Source organism: Protopterus annectens, chromosome 13.part0, assembly GCF_019279795.1.
Source record: "Protopterus annectens isolate FY-2018-M chromosome 13.part0, PAN1.0, whole genome shotgun sequence".
Taxonomy (NCBI): Eukaryota; Metazoa; Chordata; order Ceratodontiformes; family Protopteridae; genus Protopterus; species Protopterus annectens.
Genome location: NC_056747.1, coordinates 470,401,258 through 470,420,486, shown reverse-complemented (window position 1 = coordinate 470,420,486; position 19,229 = coordinate 470,401,258). Strand labels below are relative to the sequence as shown.

At 37.3% G+C, this 19,229-nt stretch overlaps 1 protein-coding gene across 1 annotated transcript in view; it reads right to left on the bottom strand.

The window, feature by feature from the left end:
* The window catches only part of HIP1 (huntingtin interacting protein 1), a 2,554,439-nt gene that overhangs the window by 506,779 nt on the left and 2,028,431 nt on the right, over positions 1 to 19,229 (bottom strand). The window contains exon 20 of the mRNA XM_044054110.1: positions 2,812 to 2,898. Coding sequence (XP_043910045.1) covers positions 2,812 to 2,898 — 87 coding nt within the window. The remainder of the gene's footprint in view (positions 1 to 2,811; positions 2,899 to 19,229) is intronic.

Sequence of the window (19,229 nt, the reverse complement as noted above, 5' to 3'; positions counted from 1 at the left end):
CTGTACATAATGGACTTATTCTTTCTTTTACTTTTTCTATCCATTTAGCATCTTTGTTATGTTCCACAGGCTCTTCAAACATATTTCTCCAAAATGCATCGCTCTCTTCTTTTTTGGTGGTGTTTGAATTCCTTTTGCCTTGTTTCCCAGTTGTCTATAAAACATTTTTTGATCATCAATAAATTACGTATCTTGTACTTTTCCATTATATTTATCTGCATATCTTCTAAGTTTTTCTTCCTGTACTGAGATTTTTAGTTTATTTTCAATAGTGCACAATAGATCCTGATTTCTTCTGATACCGTGCATTGCTTTTATTACATTTTTTTGTTGATCTGTTCCCTCTTCTATGCTCTTCTAACAGTGACATGTCTTGTCCTAATTGCTTTACAGTTTTCTCTATTTGATACTTCCATGATGGCTTTCTATTTCTCCCCTTCCTTTCCCTTACTACTCTGTGCTTTTGTGGTAAGACTATCCTATTACTAACTTAGCTGCACAGTAATGCATCCTATTTACTTCTGTTACATCGCATGAATCTCTATGGACAGGTCCTAATTACTGCTTCTAACTTTTTGGGTTTTATAGACTTTCTGTAGTCTATTTCTTTCATTGATCTCAATATGTCTGTCCATCTCTATTAAACCAAGCAACTCTTCTCTTAAATCATTTTCTTCTAAACTGAGGGCACATTCGCTGTTCTCCATTTCCTGGAGGAATTCTTTAGAAAGTTCCAGAGAATCTTCCTGTGCCACATTCTCTTCAGTTATGGGAATACACTGGCCTATCACTCCACAACACTGACTGCATCAGAGTTGCTACAGTTTCCTGTTCCTTCCCTTGCTGTGCAGCTCCAACTCAATGTTTGTACTGGTTTCTATGGAGGTCTCCAAAGTATCTTCATGTGGTAAATGATCAGATGTTTCCCATGCCATTTGTTTCTCCTTAATTTGGGGATCCATTGCTCTATCCTACTATACAGCTCTGCAAACCTCTCAACTTGCACTGAACATTTGCCAAAGAAAAACTTTTTATTACATTCAGTGTCCTCATATTTACTTGCTTACACACACAAAAAAATATCAGATTAAGCCAAAGGCCTTAATTCAGACATTCACCTATGCAAAAGTAAGAGAACATATATCAGCTCTACGTTACTATAATCTGTGCACTGTTGCACCCCATCCCCCACCTCAATTCAAGATTACAGCATATTAACAAACATGATTTTATCCAGCCTTCTTCTCTTTTTTCACTAACTAAAAAAAAAAGAAATAAAAGGGATACTTGTTTATTTTAGTTTTCATCACATACATTAACTGAAAATACTTTACTGATAAAAAAGAAATAAAAGGGATACTTGTTTATTTTAGTTTTCATCACATACATTAACTGAAAATACTTTACTGTATTACATTCAAACTATAGCAAGAAAAGTTTTATATAAACATGGTTAAGAACAAAAATAGTTTTACTTAATAGTTACTTTTTTTCTCCTTCCCTTTAGTGTCCTTTTAAACATTAATGACATGAAGTGGGGCATATGTGTTTTAGTCCCTCATAAGTTTAACAACGTCAATAACAGTCCAATCTTTTCACTTTTTCTTGTAAAGCCACATTTCACAAATGTGACTGATGGTTTATGGTATCACATTTATTCACTAATTTCAATGTTGCTGGCCTTCTTCCTGTTCATCTCCATCTCCCAAACCCAGACCCCGGCTCAAGTCCAAGGTACTCCCAATTCTTTTAGTCGGCTCATGTGCTTTTTACTGTCTGAAGCATTTTCCTTTGGAAAATTGGAAAGGGTTTCAATGGCAAAGTCTCTCTGTAAGCTTTATTATCAGAAGAACAAAAATGCTTTCTTGTTGCTTCATTGCAGTAGTAAAGCAGGGTATCAGAATAAGACATGCCTTTGCTGGGCTACTGATTCTGAATGCCATAGCCATAGCTCTGACAAAGCATTTAAAAACTGAACAACCAATAAAAAATAACCAGATGACAAACAACAAAATGCTAAGCAGTAAAAAAAATAACAATCATCCCAATTGGAAAGAATACTGTTTTTAAACAGTGCACATGAAATAAGAAGGCATTAAAAGACTATACAGTCTATAGGCAAAAATAAGAAACTCATTAGGCCTAAAAAGTCAATGCAACAAAAAAGGTTTGCCCAGTGCAAACCAACCATTTCAGATTACTTCCTTGCTTGCAAATATAATTACATAAAATAATGAAAAATATAGGTTAAAAAAACAAAGTATGAGCTGTTGTGGCAGTACAGAGAGTTTTATTTGAATGTCTAGCCCTCAGCCACTTATAGCCCAAGTGTAGGAAGTGTTTGAAACTGCAAGGAGAATTCTCCTGGGGTACATTAAGCACTTTTTTCCCTTTGCGAAGGAGCACCAATTTATTGAGTGCACACCAGGAGTGGCTGGGTATTCAGCAAAACGCTGCCATGCAATAGTTCTTGAAGCATCTGCAAATTATATGTCATGACTTGACAGTGTATGTTTGACGTGGAAATGAAATAACAGAAAATCAGATAGGCCTGTGAAATAAGGCGGTTCTAAATTCCTTCACTGATTCATGCCATCATACAATGCTTTATGAATGGAATTTAAGCACCTGAACTAAAACAGTCTCTTCATAATTGCACAGGAATATGGTGTCTGCTCAAAATGGGGCAATAAACAGTCACTGAGCACTACAATTAGCGCAAAAAAGAAAAAAAAAAGCCTGCAGACAGAATGAGAAATGGTACTCAAAGCAAAGCATGTTTTTATAAGTAATATATGGAATATCACTTGCCTGATCTGTCAGAAAGATACTTGCTGCGACCTTCTTCCAGCCTATTAAGGCACTCAAGTGTAGACTGGCTTCTCGATACGAGATAATCTGGAATAAAGCAATGTTCAAAGAGTGTTAAGACATAGTAACCACTCATTACAGTACAATGAATTCAAAACGTTACTGATGACATTAGGCAACTGCGGTGGTGGTGCTGCGGTAGCGTTGTCGCCACACAGTAAGACGTCCTGTTCGATTCTCAGCTACAGCGTCTTCTGTGTGGAGACATGCGTGAATGGGCGTACCTTCCTTGGAGACTGAGCATCAGGGCTGGCAACTTGGCACGTAACAATCCACTGCCAATCATTAGCGGACCGGAGTTCCGCTGTGGCAACCCCTAACCGGGAAAAGCCGAAAGACACAACAACTGATGACATTAGGCAAGGACCAATTCAATTATCATGTCAACATACTTTCCTAGCTACCACCACAGGATATACATTCTTAACGACCCCAAAAACTGTTTTTTTGGGGGAGGGGTAAATATCTTTGCACACTTTTTTTGCCAACATGTTTCTGAACTTGTGCTTTCTAGTTTCTACTTTATTTAGTAATAATGTTTACAGCTAACATAACTTGAGAGTTCATGCTGTTTGAAAATTAAATCAGACCTTCTACTTATGGTATATTGAAGAGGTTTGAAACCTTGTACACATGTTTATATCTAGTAAAGTATGGGTTTTTGGGTTCAGAGCATTATTAATGACCTGAGAATCATTGCATTTTTGAGCCATTAAGATGAAACCTTCCTATTTTTTTATCAAGGGAAATGCACATACCTGCAACAATAATCCTTTCAGAAAAGGTATGTAAATGTTTTGAACATGCTTCTGTGTTATTAGGATCTTTCTGACTGGGTAATCCATATGCCTACTACTGGACTTTTGCTTTTGACAGAGTATCAGGTACTGTTAAATTCTAATCTCATCCACCATAATTTTGCTCATCAAATTACTTAAGACTCAACTCCATACATCTGCTATTTGTTCGAAAAGAAAAAATATCCTCTTGCATTTCCTTACACACAGTCTTCTTTTACACATTCTAGTTCTTCCATTTTTTTTCTTTTTTGAGATGAATGCAATAATTCCCTAAGACATTTAAAATTTCTGATATTTCCTGTACTCAGGTCCCTGTGTAATATGTGATACATTTTTTTTTTTTTTTTTTTTACAGAATTCTGTTACTTTTCTTGCCTTCCTCTTAAGGATACACACATAAGGGTTGTCTAATTTATTTAATGTTTTAAGCAACTGCTTTTATTTAGGATCCTTATATCAATTGTTTCCTTCTTCTGAGCTACCTCCATCATAAGTTTTTGTGCTGACAGTTCCCTATAACTGCACAACAAACTACAGACTGAATCTATGTAACCCCCTCTATGGATATAAATGTTTTCTTTTGCCGATACCTCTTTCAATGCATCACAGTATTTCTTAACAATCCTTAATATATTTTCTAAGTGCAGACATAAAAGCTATCTAACACAACCACTGCTTTTCAGTGCTCTTGCACTCCCAACTTTCCAGTAAAGGTCTATCTTCCCAATCACTTACCTGGTTTAAAAGCTACTTCCAACTTTAAAACTGCACTACACAATCATCCTCTCCACGTGGACATGCAACTGTTCCTCTACTCACTCAGGCATTACTTAAATCAACCAATTTAACCCTAAAATCTGTCTACCCCTAGCTTTTTCTAATACACTTTTTCTTTCTTTTGATGAACTTTTATCTTCTCAAATCCTCCTTATGCCTCCTCTTAGCTCCAGTACCCTTTCTTTTCCTCCCATTCTCCTTTCTTCTATCTTTCTTTTCTCCTCAGTTCACCCTTTCCTTACATACTTTTCCCTCTCCCACCTCTCTTTTTCTGTCTTACTCTTTCTTTTTTCCCTCCTTCCCCTATTGCTCTATTAAGTAACTGCTGTTTGCCTTCTAACCAACTTTTATTATTCATTCATATATATACATTGGATGTTTTACTTAAGGCCTTATCATACTATACTTCTCTTGTTGCATATAACAGTCTTATCGTAATATGTTATGTTCTGCACTACACCATGTTATTACTGTACCCCTGTACTATGAGAATATGCTCAACCTTCATGTCAGAAAGTTTGTAACAAGTTTACTTCATTCAATACAAATTTTTAATGAACATTTTATGAAATTTGTTTTTTGAACTTTTTTGTAATTTCTGTAAATAATTTTTATGTACTTATTTTGGTTACTTTCTGGAGCTTTCTCTCCGGGCTTCCACTGAAAATTGGCTACCTTGGCCCAGTGGACTTTTCCGGTGAACAAATGCCAATAAATAAATAAAATACAATAAATGTACTACTTTTTCAAATGTGCATTTTTCCACAGATTTTAATTTCATTCTAAGATATTGCTGCAATGATAGACAGCACGGTTATGTTTGACACGCTACCTGGGAAAATACGTAAAATAAAAACTCTTGTGCAAAATCCGGGCTTGCATCATTACATTTAATGGAAAAGGAGCAAAGTTACCAATGTACTCAGGAAAAGGTGTGGTACAAAAAAACAGGAAATACAGAAGCAAGAGCAAAGCCCTGCCACTACACTAGGTATCCTACAGAATGCTAAGAGATGACCTGTGTCTGACATACAAAGTCATCCTCTGACCCATCACTAATGGATTTACTACACAAAAGCAAGTCAACTGGCACCAGAAATAATTAGTCTAGGGATCTAAACTTCTTCTGCAACATCAACAGAACAGTTTGGAGGGACAGGTACATCTCACAGAGGACACCATTGCTATTGAAAAGCCTCCCCATCCACATAAAAGAAAGTTAATCCCTGTGGATATTCAAGCACAACTTAGATCTATGAATGGTGAACAGAAAATGTAGCCCAGGACTGTCCCCTGTACTCCTAATGGACTGAGGCAGCTCCTAAATGCTTTACCTCATGCACGGGCCCCCTTAAATTGCATAGGGTATGATCCTATTCTCATAAGGAGTAATATACAATTATCATCCATGGAATGGGCAAGGCCCATCTAAAACCAAATGGGATACAGCACAAAAAGGGAAGCTGGCTAGACTTAGAATGTCCCGCAAGGGCAGCTAGCTGAATACACGCCTATGAACCTACGGTGGATACCATGGCAAAGCTGTCTTTATATTATCATCACACACTGTTAAGTTCCACAACTAAAGTAATAAATGGGGCAGTGCTGCTGTATATTTATTTATTTAACATTTATTAACCGGGAAAGTCCGACTTGGAACGAAGCCTATTTTCAGCAGAGGCTCAGGGAGAAATGCTCCAGATGCATGTCTTTGTAATGTGGGAGGAAACCGGACCACCCGGAGGAAACCCACACGAATGCAGAGAGGACATGCAGACTCCACACAGAAGGCACCCCAGCAGAGAATCGAACCGGAGAACCTCTTGCTGTGAGGGGACAATGCTACCACTGTACCACTGCACCATCAAAGACAAAGACATACAAAGACAAAGCATCCAAAATTCAGTAAAATAAAACTTAGCAAGACGCTGGTGGTAGCAGTGCAAGCAACTAAAAACACAACTCTGGGCAGTGAAAAGTTTAAATTAGCAAAAGCCTACAAACTACTACAAATTCTTAACAGAAATTGGTATGCTAAGTGTCTACGACATCCAGAAGTTCAGCAAGGAAAAGAAAAAGTGAAGTAAAAAGGAGAATAACTGTGAAAACTCAAGACATTGAAAGCAGTGTGGTGGAGCAGAGGTGAGAAAAGCATCTAAATGAGAAAACTCTTTAGTTACCTAGACAGAAAGAATGACCAAATGCACTCTAGTTTTCAAGACAAGGGGGTCATTGGTGGAATAAATACACACACACACACACACACACACACACACACATATATATATATATATATATATTAGAGAGGGAGAAAGAGAAATAACAGCAAGCTGCAGGAAATATAAGACACTTAAACCAGGCATTCAGGGGAAATAGAAAAACCACAGAAGAACTGGAACAAACAAAAAAGCAACCAGCCAGCGTATTCCACAGATGTATTGTATGCAATAAAACTCTGACATCTCGGCTCTATCCCAAAGCCTTCAAGGAGTAAAATACATTCAAAAAGACTTGCCTCTTATACTCTATACAAACAATTATTCAATTAAAAAATTCAAATCAAGTATTTCCAATTAAGCTCTTCATTGAGACCATATGGATACAATGTATTAAATTTAAGAATAAATAAAGACTCTTTAGTCAGCAATCTATTATTTAAAACATTTTCATTAAACTTTGAAGTTTAAATTTTTTCCAGAACTGTACCTTTTAGCCCCCCACCATCACTATTATGAAAATGTTCAAAGTGAGTTGCAATAGAGCTCTCCTGTTTCTTATTTTTTATGTCCCTAATATGCTCTAACAATCTAATTTTAAAAGCACTTTTCGTTTGTCCAATATAGTATAAATCACATGGACATTTAAGCGCATATATCACTGCTTCTCTGCTACATGTAAAAATATTACTAGTATTAAATGGAATCTTATTAATAAAATCAAATTTATGCACTATAAACTTACATGCTTTACATCTGTTACAACCCAAAGTTCCAACACTGGATATATTTAAATCCATCTTCACCTCTGGAATATTAAATTTACCTTTAACAATAAAATTCTGTATATTTCTACCTCTTTTATATGAGAAAGCTAGCTTGCTTTTCAGCCATAAGGTTACATTTTTCAAAGAACATAAATAGTTCCAAAAATATCTCACTATTTCTGAAATTCTGGAACTATACCATCCATAAGTAGAGACAAAATATATAGTCTCTAAAGATTTATTACCAATGTCCCTACATAAAACTGTATTTGAAAAATATTTAATGTTATTACCATTAATAAAAGAGCATAATTTTTTCCAACTATGTTCCATCAAAACTTTTTCATATCCTCTTTTTCTAAACATTTCCACTGTTATTTGTCATTTCTTTACGTAAGTCTTCCATATTATTGCATAACCTAAGTATTCTAAGCATTTCACCATAAGGAAGAGCTTCTAAGGTATGTGCAGGATGGCAACTATCCCTATATACATAACTGGTACCTTGCTCAAATTTTCTATGTACCTTAGTCTGTAAGCTCACCCCATCTTTAATATTCAATTCTACATCCAAAAAAGATATACTTATACCCATCTGAAATCCATCAAATTGAAGATGGAACCTATTATTATTTAAAGATTGAACAAATTCTTCCACTAATTCCAAGCCCCCATGTGCAATAAAAATCAAATCATCTATATAGCGGAAGTACTTAGTAACATATTGTCTAAAGAATGGGTTGTTATAAATATATTCCACTTCAGAGAGTCCCATACTAAGATTAGCATACATGGGGGCAAATGCAGCCCCCATGGCAGTACCCTGTTTCTGTCTATATAAGACATTATTGAATTCAAAAAAGTTATTAATAACACAGAAATAAATTAATTCTATAACATATTCTGTAGCTGGAGAAACTCCAAGAAAAAATCGTACTGCCTCTAAACCAAAAGAATGACTAATATTTGTATACAGACTTTTTACATCTATTGTGAAAAAATATATTATTATTCCAATTAATATCATTAATTTTATGCAAAAAATCAAACACATCTCTAACATAAAACGGAAGTGTAAAAACTACTGGACAAAGGTAATGATGTAAAAAACCCCAAGAGCATGTGTAAAATACTCACATCCTGCCACCATAGGCCTGCCTGGTGGTCGATTTAAATCTTTATGTACCTTTGGAAGGCAATAAAAGTGTGCCATAGTAGCCTTATCTTTTACACTAATTTTGAATGTCCAAATCTGTAAAGTATCCTAACATATTGCCCTTAGATAATAGTTCATTATATTCCTTAAGGGCAGAAACATATTGTGGCAAACATGTGACTTCATACGTATTACCGTCATTTAAATGTTCCATACACATACCCAAATACTGAGAAAAATGCATAATAACTAATTTATTCCCTTTGTCAGAGGGTTTAAAGATTATCTCATCCATCTTACTCAAAGAAACAAGAGCTTGCCATTCCCTTTTGGTTAAATTATATACATAGGATTCTTGCATTCTTTTAAATTCCTTAAAATTTTCTTGTAATGCAAAATTCAGAACATTAGTAAAATGTATTAATTCCTCATTAAAATAAGGAGGCATGAATTCACTTTTGCCCTTAACATTATCAGTGTCAAGATTATAATAAGCATTCAAGGAAGATTCTGAATTACAAGTAACATAGCTATCATCCGAATCAGTAGTATTATCCAAATTATTATCAATAGTAGTACTATTAAAAGTAGTATTATTAAAAAAAAATTTCAAATGTAACTTTCTAGATAATCTAAATATATCACATTTAATTTCATAAAGACGTGGAACTACCGTGGGGACAAATTTCAACCCACGATTTAACACTGCATACTCAAAGTCCGTAAATACATATCCTGAAAGATTAATAATATAATTATTAACTGGAGGTGTAGTTTGTTCTTTTACCTCGTTTGTAGTCTCTTGGTTGATAATAGTTTCTTGAATATTGTCCATACGTATCTCGAACACGTTTAACACCATTTCTGCCTCCCTCCCCATAGGGAGGTTCATCCCGAAAAGTCTGTGCATGTCTTACAGGCTGTTGTGCTGGAGGCAGCTCTGGATATTCATCATTCTCATATTCATCTTCATACGATGTATAGTGTCCATCTGATGCTGAGATGGAAGAGTCATGAACTCGAGAAACATTTTCCGGTTTCTGAAATCTTACGCGACCGCGAGACTTGTTCCTATTAATACTGGAAGTGAACGCCTTGTTGTTTTCGTAATTGCGCAAGTCTCGAATCAGCTTACGCTTCTTTCTGGCAACCAGTTCCTCTTCATACTTTTGAAGTTTGAAATTAATGTCTTTCAAAAAACTATCAAGCACTGGTGCAGATGAACCGGAAGCAAGCATATTGCAAGTTTGTTTAATTTGTTCTCTTAATTCTTTCTGTTTAATTCTGTCTCGATCCACAAGTATATTTATCCATTCAAGTGTACATTTATGTGCTGCAGATACCCATCGTTTATGAAACTGTAAGTCAGTTGCACTTTGCAAATCAAACGGAAGGGTAGGATCTTTATACACTCTAAGCCCTCTTGGTGCAATGTCCAAATCTAGATACTTTTGTAGTCCCATTATATTAAAAAAGGTTGATGTTTCCTTCCACATAAGTTTATCCAATTTATCAAATAAGGACTTACTTTCTTGTGGCAAGGATGTAGATAATCTTCTTCCTACAGTTTCAAAAGGTTTGAAGCATCGCTGATTTCTCTCCTGCTCCCATTTTTCCCAAGTTATGCAAGGATTAGAAACACTGGATGCACTTGTATTCGCATTTGCTGAATGAGAGGGACCATTTTTATCAGTAGAATTATTTAAAAAGCTGTCCAAAGACATCTGGGAGCCATTTCCCAGAGTATCACGAAACACACGAGGCAAATTGTACTGTGGATCACTAGCCATAAGAAAATCCAAAAACCACAGAAGAACTGGAACAAACAAAAAAGCAACCAGCCAGCGTATTCCACAGATTTATTGTATGCAATAAAACTCTGACGTCTCGGCTCTATCCCAAAGCCTTCAAGAAGTAAAATACATTCAAAAAGACTTGCCTCTTATACTCTATACAAACAATTATTCAATTAAAAAATTCAAATCAAGTATTTCCAATTAAGCTCTTCATTGAGACCATATGGATACAATGTATTAAACACACACACACACACATATATATATATATATATATATATATATATATATATATTAGAGAGGGAGAAAGAGAAATAACAGCAGGCTGCAGGAAATATAAGACACTTAAACCAGGCATTCAGGGGAAATAGCTGGTTTACAAATTGCTGAAAACATGTTGAAAGAAAAAAAATGGAATAGCAATTAAAGCAATTAAAATATGAATAGATGGCTTAGAAACTGGCTGAATTTGAGGACAGGTCATACAAACACAATTTGAGGTTTACGGTAGTATCAGAACAAACCAAAGAGAAGGATTGCAAAGAATTTGAGAAAATACATCAGCACATCACCTGGACTTTATGTTGACAATATTAAAACAGGAAGAGCACAGAGTAAATATTTACAATTTGAAACTAAGAACACAGCCAAAACCTATACTGATTAAACTCCATACACATCAGCTAAAAGAGGAAATTATTTCCATTTTGTGCAGGAAGGGAACAATCTTGAAAGTGGAAGACAAAAGGATTTATTTGGATAATGACATGACACACAAACTAGCAGAAATGCTTTTCTTTCTTCCATTAGACTCTGCAGAGAAATGAAACTTCATTTGACGTTATTTTATCTTATGTTACTTCAAGTCTTCAATCCATCTGGATTAAAAACTTGCACAGATACAGGACAGGCACAAGAGGAAATGGCAAAGAGAAAAGAATGGCTGGTAGCAGCAGAAGGTGTAAAGGAAGAGGCATTCAGTGAGCAGGTGCAAAGGGGCAAATTGTGGACACAGAGAGATTTCCTGCAAAGCCCTTTCTTGTTTGCTAAAAGAAAATGATGGATAAAACTCACAATATGAAACAGTTTCCAAGAAAAGTGGAAGACTTCATAAAATGCTCTAGAACACTGAACGACGGCACTATTTTAAAAAGATAAATTTTCAAATGGAAAAAGATGTGATACAGTCAAAATATGAGATACATTCTGAATATCAACTTGGAACTATCAAAATTATGAAGTATTATGCAGAGAACAGCTACCTAATTAATATAAATTTAATAAAGCATTTTATGTTAAAATGTTATGTAAAACTGAAAGTGTATATCTAATTGAATAGTGGGACCTATACTGTATGCTGCCTAATGGAGGTCCCTGTTTTCAAACTGCAGATTGTATTATGATACTTCTGTTAAAGATGCTGTGACAGTGATGGAAGGAAGGGGGGGAGAGGTAAATGAATGATGAATTAAAAAGGAAATGAATACATTATGTGATGGCAACAGATGGACAACTTCATATAATGTTAGTTCTAGTAATGTAATGCACGCACTAGGTCCAGGAGAGCATACAAAATTAATGAGAGAAATATGTTGAAAGAAGGCTAGATAGCAAGATTAAAAATAATGTACTCGAAACACTGGCTAAAGGAAGTTGGTTAAATGCAGTAGGTTATCGGATATAATTAAAATGTAAATCATGTACACTGGAAAATGTATTACAATCCTTGAGATCAGTAACAATAAGTGTGAAATTAATTAGATAATTTCATCTTGTCACATTTGTTACCAGGTTTCAGAGTGAAATGTTCTATGTCTGTAGACTAAGCTTCGTTCCTGAGGTGAGTTTCTTGGCATCAGTGTCTCGAACTTGTAATAAGCAAGTTACGATCAGCGACCAAATCATAATGCTCTGTATAAAGTGCTATCCAAAGTGATAGAAACAAACTATGAAGGACCAGCTTGTAACACAGAGAGAGAGAGAAAGAGAGAGTGTAGGTTAAGCAGAAAATAATTTAAGCCTTTCTATGGTACACACTGATGTACTGCTTTGGAATATTAATAGTCTAGTAGATAGAAGCATGAGAGGGTACTGACATGTTCACAACAGTAATGCAAGGATAATGTTTCAGGAAATGCACCTGAATCATGAAAAACATTAAAGTTTTGTAAAGAAACATGGAAGGAGAGTTTATTTTCTGGAATAGAAACAGAGTGTAACACAGGAGACTTAATATTAACTACAAAGAGCACAAGAATAAAGTCTGAGGAACAAAGGAGGGGCAGAAAAGACTTATAGTGGTGAGAGAATTACACTGGCTGCACTACATATTCCAGTGAAAGTAGTGTGACAAGATATCAAGATATAAAGAATACATGAAAGAATTTAAGGACGTATGGTGGTAGCAGGAGATCGGAATACTATAGGAAAGAAATCGGAAGATGTTTCTGAAGGCAAAGATACTACAGAGTACTGGCAGATGGTTATAGAACTATATGCATGCATTTCGGTTTACTGATGTAATTAAAGCAATACAAAATTAAGTGGAACATGCACTTTTTTCGAGTGAAATATAATTCCTAGGCAAGGTTAAATAGACAAATGTTACATATCAGAAGAATACTGTAATATGGACTTCCAAGATGGCTACAAACTGATCAACAGCATAATTTCAGCTCTCAGTGTGCAGACACACACACTGAGAAAAAGGAGTGTGCGATTGATTTTTTTTTTTTTTTTTTTAAGTAAAATTCAATCTGGCTATAAAATAAAATGCCTGGATGCCAGCAAAGAAAAAAATGGAAAACATGAAAGAAAATTAACCAGAAAAAAGTGAAGAAAAAACACTGTCTGGAAAAGATTCTGCAGCTTTTTTATTTTGTTAAAGCTTCAGCTTTGGTTCTAGAGACAACTTTCAGTAATTTAGAGGAAATAATAAATGTATTTAGAGGTGAGTAAAATAAGTGAACACTGAAGGAATATATCAATTCATACAACAAAAGGTTGGACAAATAAAATAAGCTTTAATTACCCATTGAGATGGATTGATAAAACTGCAAAAATCAGAGGCTGACATGAAGAAAAAGCTGGTTGAACATGAAGTTTCTCAAGAAGAACTGTTTTAATAAAATAATAAAGTTAGAAGAAAGAGTGCACAGAGAAACCTGAGATTTTCTGCCATACCAGAGAAACTGCAAGGAACACTGTATTCATTTTATGAAAGCACAAATAAGCAACTGCACTGGTGTGTCACAGCAGAATTTGTTAATTGAAAAGGCACATTAAGTATATGCTCCAAACCTCGCCATGAGAAAGCAGCCAAGACCTATATTAGTAAAGATGCAACCATACTAGCAGAAAGACTTGATCCTGATAAAACTGTGGCAGAAGGGCAAAGTAGTAAAAATTGGAGACAGCACAGTGTTTGTGGAGTGTGATTATTCACTTAATACCAAACAGAAAAGAAGGAAATGTATCCCAGCAATCATGGGAATGTCAAAAGGCAGGTGAGAGAGTCAAGCTGCTGTATCCAGCTATTTTCTAAGTGTTTTTTTTTTTTCTGGGATGATCAAAGTCTTTTTTGACACAGAGCAGGCTAAGGAGGAAATTAAAAAGTTTATCCAACAAAAACTGAGTTAGCAAGCAGAGGAGGACTCTGCTTCTTATTATTTTGACAGTAAAGTTCACAGAGAGACTTCATCAGCTTTCTGCATGAAATTTGCAAAGACTCATTGCTGAGTACATTTCCATGGAGACAAGCTGTCTGCAGGTGCAAGCAGTTAATCTTGAGAATTCTAGATATTATTTGCTGAAGGAAATGCAAAATATAAAGGTTCAATGGCAAGCATTTCAGTGAAAAAAATAAGTCTGAAAGTTTTGGAAGTGAATAACAGGTAACAACCTTCCTAGCAGTCTTAATACTTTAATGTAGTTAATAAAACAGTTTGGTTTTATTTAAATATAGCAAGTGCACTTTTCTTAGGGCAAAAAGTCAATGTTTTCTGAAAGCAGAAAAGCTGTTTTTACATCTCGGAGGGGAAGAGAGAGAGAAGAAAATAACAGACATCAATCAGTGTAAGGAGTACAGGCTGCAGCATGTGCTTTAGCATAGCTAGCCTTAATTTTGGGTTAGGTAATGTCAGTAGGGGCAAGTCTTCAATTTGCAGCAACTGCTCCATTCTGGAGGGTTAAACTTAATATTTTAAAGATGTACATAGTTTGTGTGTTTGTTTCAAGTTAAAACGGGATGGGGTGTTTTTCATTTAGTTTTTTGTTTGAGGGTTTTCATTAAAACAAAAAGTTTTAAAATGTGACAAGTTCAAATGGATATGAGAAGTGTGATGCCCCAGTAATCAAGCAGCCTCAATCCTCACCACTAGCAGCAGTGGGGGATGTACACACTGGGAGGATGATAAGTACACACACAGTAAAGTGCAATTTCCCTTAAGAGTACACAGAGACCACAGTCAGTCTAGGGCTGGTTTCTCCCTCTTTCTCCAGATCCCCAATAAAACTCCCCAATGGCACAGCTATATAGTTGAGATCTCATCTGAGTGGCCAAGCCAAGACCTCCAGCACCCTCTCTGTCCAACTAGTGCTTCATGCCCCTGCCCAAGTAACTGACACACACACACACACTTTGAGGTTTGATTTATACACACACGCACACACAAACACACACACCTGGGAAAGGCTGGCACAGATTTGCTAGCTATGCCCCCTTCTGCCCAGACAATAAGGTATTTTTACTGCCACCAGCCAATACTTATCAGCTACTTTAAGGCCCTTAGCAAAGGGTGTCCAATCTTACTGTGTAATATTACTATTAATCCAAATGGTAGTTTTACCAAGAGCAAGGCTATAAGCAGTGGCCTACACAGTGTCACCAAATAGACATGCAAGTACACTAAGAGCTTAAATATCTCTAGACAGACCAGCCACAATTGAAAGGTTTAAATATATTTAATAATAAATAATAAAAGAAAAAAAAATACTCAGTAAACAATCACAGTTACTTCAGAGATCAAAATCACAGGAAATATTTAAAACAATACTGCAGGACAGCCTCAAATAAAGAAGGAAAAACATCTAAATTAACTCAGCTGTAGTCCTGACTATATCTAAAAGAAATTACTGTACCCTAGTTAACTTACAGAACAAGGCAAGTGTGTGGTGAGTGGGTCTTCCAGTTGATGTTGTCAGAGACAAAGTGCACTCTCTCTCTCTCTCAGAGAGTTCTTGAATTAATATCTCAAATATTGATGCGGGATACTTGCAATATGATATCACTTGTCATCTGACTATCCCAGCTGAAAACCCCCATTGCTAGAAACTGCCAGCATTTAGCATCTCTCTGTGAAAATAGATAAATAAAGACTTCTCTTAGATCTAAGGCAAATGGTGGAAGTTGTAAAATAATTTACATTCCTCCACATGTAAAGAAAATACAAAAAAAATTTCTAGTTGTAGACACTGTCTGTTACAGCACTGAAACTCAGAGATAACATCTTCTGTTTATGGCCCAGATATAAAGTAACTTAACCTCAACCATTCTTCTGAAGTTTTGCAAGTTAACCTCCTGTGTTTCAGTCTTCTCTGTTAAACAGTTAGAATAGTGCATAAAAAATATTCTTCAGCACACGTCTATACAATATGAAATACGGTTCTAATACATTTGTAACACAGGCATATGAATCATGTTGCTACTCAGAAATGACATAGCCACTTACAAAATTCCAGACATATAATTATTTACAAAATTCCAGATAGCTGGGCTGGCAGTATCTCCTTTTGTTTTACCCCCCCAAAAAAACTCAACTAGTTTTTCAAGTGACACTACCCCATACCCTATCTTGAGATTCCAGCTGTCTTGGAACTGCTGACCCCAGTACACTGCTGCACTCTCCTATCTTATAACTGCAACCCTAAGCTCCACCATAGTGATCTGGGATTTGGCTGTCTGGTCCCTGTAGCCATAGAGCCCCCTCAGACTCCTCTTGCCTTGTACTACAAATACTTATCACCAGAGCCTCCCTGTCATGGTAAGGTTTCATCATGATAACATGGTACAGTTTGTGTCCCTGCCTCCTGCCTAGCAGTTCTACCATGTAGTTAATATCACTGATCTTTCTTACCACATTGAAGGATCCCTCCCAAGCTGCCTGCAGATTGTTGTGTCAGACATGAATGAGAACCATAACCTGCTGCCCTACAGCATACTCTCTAGCTGATTCCTGTCATACCAGATCTTTTTCTGCTGTTGGACTTCTGCCAGGTTCCCCTGGGCCAAGCCTATGAGCTCCCTGAGCCTTTTCCTGATGGTTAGGACATATGCCACAACAGACTCTTTGTGGGATTCACACACATGCTCCCCCTCATCTCAAATCAAATCTAGAGGTCTCCTCACCCTATGCCCATACAGCAACTCAAAGGGTGAAAAACCTGTGGATTCCTGGGGCACCTCTTGGAAAGCAAACAATAGATGAGGCAAATATGTGTCCCACTCTCTCTTAAACTGGTTGGCAAATGCCCACAGCATGGTCTTGAGTGTAGAGTTTAACCTCTCGACAAGACCATTAGTCTGGGGATGGTAGGGGGTGGTCTTTAGGTGCTTCACTCCACAGCACTCCCACAGACAAGCCAGCAGGACTGACATGAAATTGGCACCTCTGTCAGTCAGTATTTCTTCTGGGAAACCTATCTTGCTGAAAATCTCTAACAAAGCATTTGCCACCTTTTCTGTCTCAATGGAGGACACAGCCACCACTTTAGGGTATCTGGTAGCATACTCTACTACTTCTTCCCTATGGAACTTTGTGTACTCAGAGGCCGCACAATATCCATAACTACCCTCTGAAATGGTTCCTCAGTCACAGGCAAAGGCATCAAAGGGGCTTTCACCTTGTCTCTTGCCTACCTTTTGGCACTGCTCACAGGTCCTGCAGTACCCTATTATATCTCTGGAAATCCCAAGCCAATAAAAGTTCTGTATAATACGTATCTTGGTACTGTTTATGCTTATATGACCTGCAAAAGGAATATCATGGGCTATGGCAAGAAGTGCCAGATGGGTAGGCTCTGGGCACTTCCAACTGCTGTATTCTCTCACCCACTAGCTCTCCCTCAGGGGTCCACTCTCTATACAGTAACCCTCTGTCCCAGTATACAGAATCCCTTTTCCCTTGACAATCAGGTGCCTCCCTGGCTACCTCCCTCAAGTCTTGTAATGTAGGTTCTGAGAGCTGAACCTGTCTCAACTCTCTCTTGGTAACCCTTCCCAGTTCCCCTTCCACAGGGAGTCCAGTATTCTCTGACGGTGATGCCTCACTGTCAGCCTGGGTACTACTACTCACCTCTGCCCTTGCAGTCAGTCTTGTCCAAGGCAACACCAGTACCCTCAAGCAGCTGTGGCCGACAGTGGCTCACCTTTAGTCTAACTGCTACAGGGTAGCTCTCTCACTGAAGTAACCATCACACCAGTCCTGGCTTCAAGTCTGCAGTCTGTCTGGGTCCCCCCAGGCTACCAGACTCACATGGTTGTCTCCAAGCATGACTGCATGTCACTGCATGCACACAAGGTACTGCATTATCAGAATCATTCCCTATCAGGACATCTGCAGGGATATCCTCAAACACACCTACTTGCTGGCTTCCTTTTTCACCCTCCCAGTCAAGGTGAATACTAGCCAAAGGTATTTGGAATGGGGTGCTCTGACTGGAGTAGACTGCCCAAGCAAGTAGTGCTCTTCTTCAACCACTGCAGGCTTCACGATGGTTATGTCAGAGGCTCTCTCTCTCTCTCTTAGCAGTGGCCTGTTTCCCATTTACTACGATAGGATATAACCTCTTGTGGTAGTTTAGTACCCTTGTTGTCTCCAGACAACTTACTTCTAGCATTCTGTCATTCCCACTTATTAGCTCTCTCACCTTTTGTTCTCCACCTTGCCTCCATGGACGTCTACATGATACATGGCTCCACTGGTTGCATTTAAAACATTTGAACCCTTGGTCCTGCACGTGTACCTGGACTAGTGGCTTCCCCTGCTACTGGTAGACTGTGTTGGGGCAGTTGAAGCTGCCCACCATGGGTTCCCTTAGACCGATGAGCAGCACAGGGTATCCCTTTCCTGTGCAATGATGCACTGCTTGCTAGGTATAGGTCTCCCTTCTTCCCCAACTCATCTGCAGTATTGCATTGCCTATCTGCTAACCAAATTCTCATATCCTCAGGCAAAGTGCTAAAGGTTTGCTCCCTCACCAAAAGGTCTGCCAGCCCTTTAAAAGTGGTGACCTGACACCCACTCACCCATGTATGAAAATAAATGCTTAATTCAGCAATATATTCACACACACTTTCATCTGCCTTGTGTCTATGCTCAAGAAACTTTTTCCTACAAGCTTCAAGAGTTAGCGTAAAACACTCAGACAATTTTTAACAGTATTATAATTTAAACAATCAATATTAAACAATTTAGAAACAGCAGTTACAGCTTTACCATGGAGTAAGGGGGTCAGCAACCATACCCAGAGCCCTTGGTCAACATTATAGTGTTTACATACCCTTTCAAACATATGAATGACACTATCAAAATGATCCCTCTCTGTAAATTGTGGAAGAAATTTACTGACCTTTGTTGCTTCTGGGGTTCAGTTACTCCCTTCCCCATTACCTCCATAACCCTGGTGAAGAGTCAGCGTCTCCTTCTCATGTTGCCTCTCATTCTCTTCAGTTTCCAGACATCTCAGTCTTTCCGGTAATTCTAGTGCCATCTGTTTCTCCTTTTCTTCAGCCTCCAAATGCCGCAGTCTCTCTGTTGATGCTAGTTCTAACTGCCTGGCTTCCAGTT